This window comes from Pagrus pagrus (genome assembly GCF_965226575.1).
Source record: "Pagrus pagrus genome assembly, contig: HAP1_SCAFFOLD_121, whole genome shotgun sequence".
In the NCBI taxonomy this organism is placed as follows: Eukaryota; Metazoa; Chordata; class Actinopteri; order Spariformes; family Sparidae; genus Pagrus; species Pagrus pagrus.
In genome coordinates, this window is record NW_028175342.1 from 51,549 (window position 1) to 58,059 (window position 6,511).

Here is a 6,511-nt window from a genome sequence, read left to right on the forward strand (position 1 = left end):
TCCTCCTCCTCCTCCGCAGCAGCAGCAGCAGCAGCACCATCACCATCACCATCTTCCGAGTCCGACTCTTTTTCTTCAATCCTTTCAGTGTTCTGACACAGAGCGTCGGCGGTGTGAGCCCTCGACTCGAAAGCCTCCTTGAAGTCCAGATCTGCCTCGTAAAACTTCTCAGCTGTTGCATTCGAGTGGCACATCAACCTGCGGACGCTGGACTTCTTGCTAGTGTCCAAAGACCTCCCGATCTACAAAAAGAGAAGACATAAAACAAGTTGAGGAAAAACACTTATTAGCTGGTCAAAACTCGAACCGATTGAATATTAAAAAAATTAAATAAATAAATAAAAAAATAATAAGAATTCTTACGCAGGTGCTGATACTGCTGCGGATCAGATTGAAGGTCGGACTCCCCGGTAGGCCGAAACCTTTCCAGGTGGCCTGGAAGGACTCCAGGAGTACGTTGTAGGGGCCACCATTGGAATTCGAGAAAAAAATCTCAGAGTCGCCGCACTTGAATTTGTGTCGGTGGTAGATGAATCTGCTGAGCCAAAGGTACTCCTCCTTATTCAAAGGAATGAGAGCGCGACCAAACGTTTCCTTCGTCTTGTGCTGTGTGACCTGAGAGAGTGAGAGAGAGAGAGAGAGAGAGACAGAGAGAGAGTGAGAGAGCGAGAAAAGAAATCAATAAAGCAAATAATTACGCACTGTGATATGGATACATTATCTGAAAGATAAAGAGATTAAAATACTTTCTTTGGAACTATTAGCAAGTATGGATCGACTATTTAAAATTATTAGCAAATTGTATCCACTATTTGGAAAACACTGCACGAAACACACCTCCAAACGCACGTGCTTTGCGGATGCAATATGTGAAAGATAAAGAGACTAAAATGCGTTGTTTGTAATTATTAGCAAATTGTATCGACTATTTGGAAAACACTGCAGGAAACGCACCTCCAAACGCACGTGCTTTGCGGATGCAATATGTGAAAGATAAAGAGACTAAAATGCGTTGTTTGTAATTATTAGCAAATTGTAGCGACTATTTGGAAAACACTGCAGGAAACGCACCTCCAAACGCACGTGCTTTGCGGATGCAATATGTGAAAGATAAAGAGACTAAAATGCGTTGTTTGTAATTATTAGCAAATTGTATCCACTATTTGGAAAACACTGCAGGAAACGCACCTCCAAACGCACGTGCTTTGCGGATGCAATATGTGAAAGATAAAGAGACTAAAATGCGTTGTTTGTAATTATTAGCAAATTGTATCCACTATTTGGAAAACACTGCACGAAACGCACCTCCAAACGCACGTGCTTTGCGGATGCAATATGTGAAAGATAAAGAGACTAAAATGCGTTGTTTGTAATTATTAGCAAATTGTATCGACTATTTGGAAAACACTGCAGGAAACGCACCTCCAAACGCACGTGCTTTGCGGATGCAATATGTGAAAGATAAAGAGACTAAAATGCGTTGTTTGTAATTATTAGCAAATTGTAGCGACTATTTGGAAAACACTGCAGGAAACGCACCTCCAAACGCACGTGCTTTGCGGATGCAATATGTGAAAGATAAAGAGACTAAAATGCGTTGTTTGTAATTATTAGCAAATTGTATCCACTATTTGGAAAACACTGCACGAAATACATCTCCAAGTCTGCCAACACAGCACGCTCTTACCCCAATTATACGTCTGCCATTCCTGTCACAGTCTGCCGCCGTCACCTCCTCCACCTTTAGGTTTGCCAGGACCCCCCTCCTGTGGCCCGTCGTACAGACAATGAATCCGGCGATGAGTCCGTAGAAATGATCCAACTTTTTTCTGTTTGGCCGTTTTTCCAGGCGCACTGTAAAGCAGAAGGACATTTTCAACTAGCGTGCCACAACCATCTTCGTCTTATCTGAGTTTTCAAACGCCGGTAACCGAAATACTTACGCAGTGCAGCCGGTATCTCTCTTCGCACCTGCCGGAGGTAGGAGCTGATGTGGGCGGCCTTCACAAGCAAACCTGAAAGTCAGACACAAACCGGATTTCAAGTAAATGATGGTGTCGTGACTGGCGAGATAAAAATAAATAAATAAATAAATGAATAAATAATAACAATAATAATAATAATAATAATAAAATAGTAAGAATAAGAATAAATAAAAAATAAAAACAGATGCGGTTAAACCTACTAGTTTTTTTCATCCTGACAGATTGCCGATGCGTCACAATGTCCTTTTTGCACATTCTTGCAGCAGACTTCAAGATGAAAATAACTCCTCTCAGTAATTTTTGAGGAGCCTTGACCTCCTGGAGTTGTGCCTCCAAGAGGAATTGTAGAAATGCCCTCACGTTGCCAAGAATAATTAGCTGCGTTGTGACAGCATATTTTTTGAGCGTGTCCCGCCATCTGAGTGAGTGAGTGAGAGAGAGTGAGTGAGAGAGAGAGAGAGAGAGAGAGAGAGAGAGAGAGAGACACACACACACACACACACACAGATTAGCACACCTAGTAGATTTGCAACGTGCTACTCTCTCCCTTCCTCTCGGTTACACGTAGTGTTTGATAGACACAAGAAAGTTAAAAAGAGTATTAAAGTATTTACTCAAGCAGCCTCTCAGTGTTTCTCAAAAAACTGAACGTCATCTCCGGTATACTGCGGTCTGCCATGAAGAGCATCCACCGTCGGGCGTGTGCAACCCGCATCCTCGCGTTCTCCTCCTGTCTCCTGTTTCCAGCGGCGATGTTCTTGAACCACAAGTCGAGAATTTTTTCTGTGTGAAAGGGAAAGAGAATTTTATTGTTATAAGGGTTGTTTGGAATTATTAGCAAATTGTATCGATTATTTGGAAAACCTGCACAAAACGCACGTGCGATGTGGATACAATATGTGAAAGATAAAGAGATTAAAATTCGCTTTTTGGAATTATTAGCAAATTGTATCGATTATTTGGAAAACCTGCACCAAACGCACGTGCGATGTGGATACAATATGTGAAAGATAAAGAGATTAAAATTCGCTTTTTGGAATTATTAGCAAATTGTATCGATTATTTGGAAAACCTGCACCAAACGCACGTGCGATGTGGATACAATATGTGAAAGATAAAGAGATTAAAATTCGCTTTTTGGAATTATTAGCAAATTGTATCGATTATTTGGAAAACCTGCACCAAACGCACGTGCGATGTGGATACAATATGGGAAAGATAAAGAGATTAAAATTTGTTTTTTGGAATTATTAGCAAATTGTATCGATTATTTGGAAAACCTGCACCAAACGCACGTGCGATGTGGATACAATATGTGAAAGATAAAGAGATTAAAATTTGTTTTTTGGAATTATTAGCAAATTGTATCGATTATTTGGAAAACCTGCACCAAACGCACGTGCGATGTGGATACAATATGTGAAAGATAAAGAGATTAAAATTTGTTTTTTGGAATTATTAGCAAATTGTATCGATTATTAGGAGAACAACAACAACAACATAAACAACAAGAATATCTTATATGCGAGTAATACAAAAATGTAAATACCATAGCGAGGTAGCTTGGTCGGGTCGCTCACAATTTTTCTCCTCTCGAATTTTTTACGCGCAGAACTCCCTGGAGTCTGAGGGTTGTACTCCAGCATCTTCTTTGGCGTGGTGGACGAAGAGGACGACGACTGCTGCTGGTGAGGGGTGGACGGCGACTGCAGGTGCTGCGGGGTGGACGACTGCTGCGGGTGCTGCGGGGTGGACGACTGCTGCTGCTGCGGGGTGGACGACTGCTGCGGGGTGGACGACTGCTGCTGCTGCGGGGTGGACGACTGCTGCGGGTGCTGCGGGGTGGAGGACTGCTGCTGCTGATCATGATGATGAAGAGAAGGGGTGGACAACTCCTCCTCCTCCTCCTGCTGCTGCTGCTGCTGCTGGGTGGACTCCTGCTGCTCCCGAGAAGGAGTCGATGATGTCATCCAAGTATTCGTGTCGCTCCTCAGCCGGTGAATTCTTACCCTGAGACCGACGCAGCCGTTACAGTTTTTCCGTAGAGGTAAGGCATGACCACAGGAAGAGAGAGTGCTGGTGCTGGCGCTGTGGCTGGTGCTGGTGCTGGCGCTGGCACTGGCGCTGGCGCTGCTGCTGCTGCTGGGGCTGGCGGTGGCATCTCCAACTCCATCCTCATCTCCATCCTCATCTCCATCTCCATCCTCATCTCCATCTCCATCTCCATCACTGCTCGACGTCAGCTTCTCCTGGTCCAGGGTGGTCATCATCGCTGGCAGGGGATTGGACTTCCTCAGCCTCCTCAGGGCTTTCAATTTGGCACTCCGTTTGGCGATCCTCAGAATATTTTTCTGAGTCTCTTTCTGTAATATGGCAAGAAAGCACATTGAAGGTTAAATCTCAGCACGACACGTGTACGCCAATAGCACATGTTGATATTGTGTATTTTAAATCAAGGCGGACAGAGGAACTAACCTTCAGCCCGCCGTGCATATTCTCCACATGCTTGTCCAGCCGGGATAGCTTTTTGCGTTTGCATATGGGACATGTTAGCCTGCCGTTATGGCTGGAAATAAGAGAAGAAAAGAAAAAAAAAGAAAAGAAAAAAATGACAATTCAAAATTAACAATAATAAACGCGACACCATTAAGGAAACAAAAGCGGAGGTGTGAGACGCGATTCATCAGAGCCACCGAACGGTACTTACGTCGCCGAAGCGTAGCCGAGGAGCAGCTTCAATTCTATGGAGTTTCCAATCTGGTGGTACTTGACCAGATGCTGGCGAACAGCAACATAGGGCACCGCACAGACTGGACACGGGACTGGACTCCGTGGCATCTTTTTCTCTGGTGAAGACAAGCAGACAGACGTTATTAGTCTATTAGTTTATTAGTCCGTTATCGTTACTCATTACCCCCCCCCCCCCCACACACACACACACACACACACACTCACCACCGAGGCGGACGCGCGATATTAATGATATTCAGTATTTTGAAGACCTAGTCATTATTACACCCAAATTGCAAGCCTTAGTAATACATAACCACTTTCTGGAATAATTTAGTAGAAATTAGGCTGAATTTGGAAGCCTTGGTAATAAATATTCACTTTCTGGAATCAATTAGTAGAAATGAGGCTGAATTTGGAAGCCTTGTAATAAATATTCACTTTCTGAAATCAATTAGTAAAAATTAGGCTGAATTTGGAAGCCTTGGTAAGAAATATTCACTTTCTGGAATCAATTAGTAGAAATTAGGCTGAATTTGGAAGTCTTAGTGAGAAATATTCACTTTCTGGAATCAATTAGTAGAAATTAGGCTGAATTTGGAAGCCTTGGTAAGAAATATTCACTTTCTGGAATCAATTAGTAGAAATTAGGCTGAATTTGGAAGTCTTAGTGAGAAATATTCACTTTCTGGATGTTATTTAGTGAATCTCATTGCAAATATGGAAGCATTAGTAGCGTTAGATGATGACTTGAAATTGGTCTTACCTCAGTGTTGCATCCAACAAGTGCATCTAAATGGATGCACTTGATGGAAGGGCTATTTAAAGCCTTTCATTGGCTCGCTCTCGGCCAATCAGAGCATGGACATAATTTAGGATAGAGGTTCACTTATATGGAATACGTGCCATGCTTGTCTTGATATATGTCTGTCTTGACATATATGACATCATTCAATTACAGAGTATTTATTAGTTATGATTTAAGTATGTATATATATATATATATATATATATATACATATATGTATATATGTGTGTATATATATATATATATATATATATATATATATATATATATATATATATATACATAAATATGTATTGGTGTATATATGTATATAAACGCGTCAGCTGCTCTAGCCGGACCCCTGAGCTCCAGAGGCCTTGGAAGTGAGCGCTCAATCCGCTCCAAATGACCCCCAGGACCCTCTGAGATGGCCTCCTGGAAGCTGAGCTCCAGGGACCGGGGAGCTCGGCACCAACAAGCCCGGCCGTGGACCTCCAGAGGCTGGGCACGTCGGCTGCTCTAGCCGGGCCCCTGAGCTCCAGAGGCCTTGGAAGTGAGCGCTCAATCCGCTCCAAATGACCCCCAGGACCCTCTGAGATGGCCTCCTGGAAGCTAAGCTCCAGGGACCGGGGAGCTCGGCACCAACAAGCCCGGCCGTGGACCTCCAGAGGCTGGGCACGTCAGCTCCAGAGGCTGGGCACGTCGGCTGCTCCAGCCGGGCCCCTGAGCTCCAGAGGCCTTGGAAGTGAGCGCTCAATCCGCTCCAAATGACCCCCAGGACCCTCTGAGACGGCCTCCTGGAAGCTAAGCTCCAGGGACCGGGGAGCTCGGCACCAACAAGCCCGCCCGTGGACCTCCAGAGGCTGGGCACGTCAGCTCCAGAGGCTGGGCACGTCGGCTGCTCCAGCCGGGCCCCTGAGCTCCAGAGGCCTTGGAAGTGAGCGCTCAATCCGCTCCAAATGACCCCCAGGACCCTCTGAGATGGCCTCCTGGAAGCTAAGCTCCAGGG

General features: G+C 44.5%; 1 protein-coding gene across 1 annotated transcript; it reads right to left on the reverse strand.

Annotated features, from left to right (window-relative positions):
* Positions 1-559: 559 nt before the first annotated feature.
* LOC311254000 (uncharacterized protein) lies at positions 560-4,077 on the reverse strand (the record flags this gene model as incomplete). The annotated part of the gene is made up of 6 exons (XM_084384429.1): positions 3,535-4,077; positions 2,600-2,768; positions 2,301-2,403; positions 1,944-2,001; positions 1,699-1,854; positions 560-615 (listed from the first exon to the last, which is right to left on the reverse strand). The coding sequence occupies exons 1-6, from the start codon at positions 3,953-3,955 to the stop codon at positions 560-562; spliced, it is 963 nt and encodes a 320-aa protein (XP_084240555.1). The 5' UTR covers positions 3,956-4,077.
* Between the last annotated feature and the right edge of the window lie 2,434 nt (positions 4,078-6,511).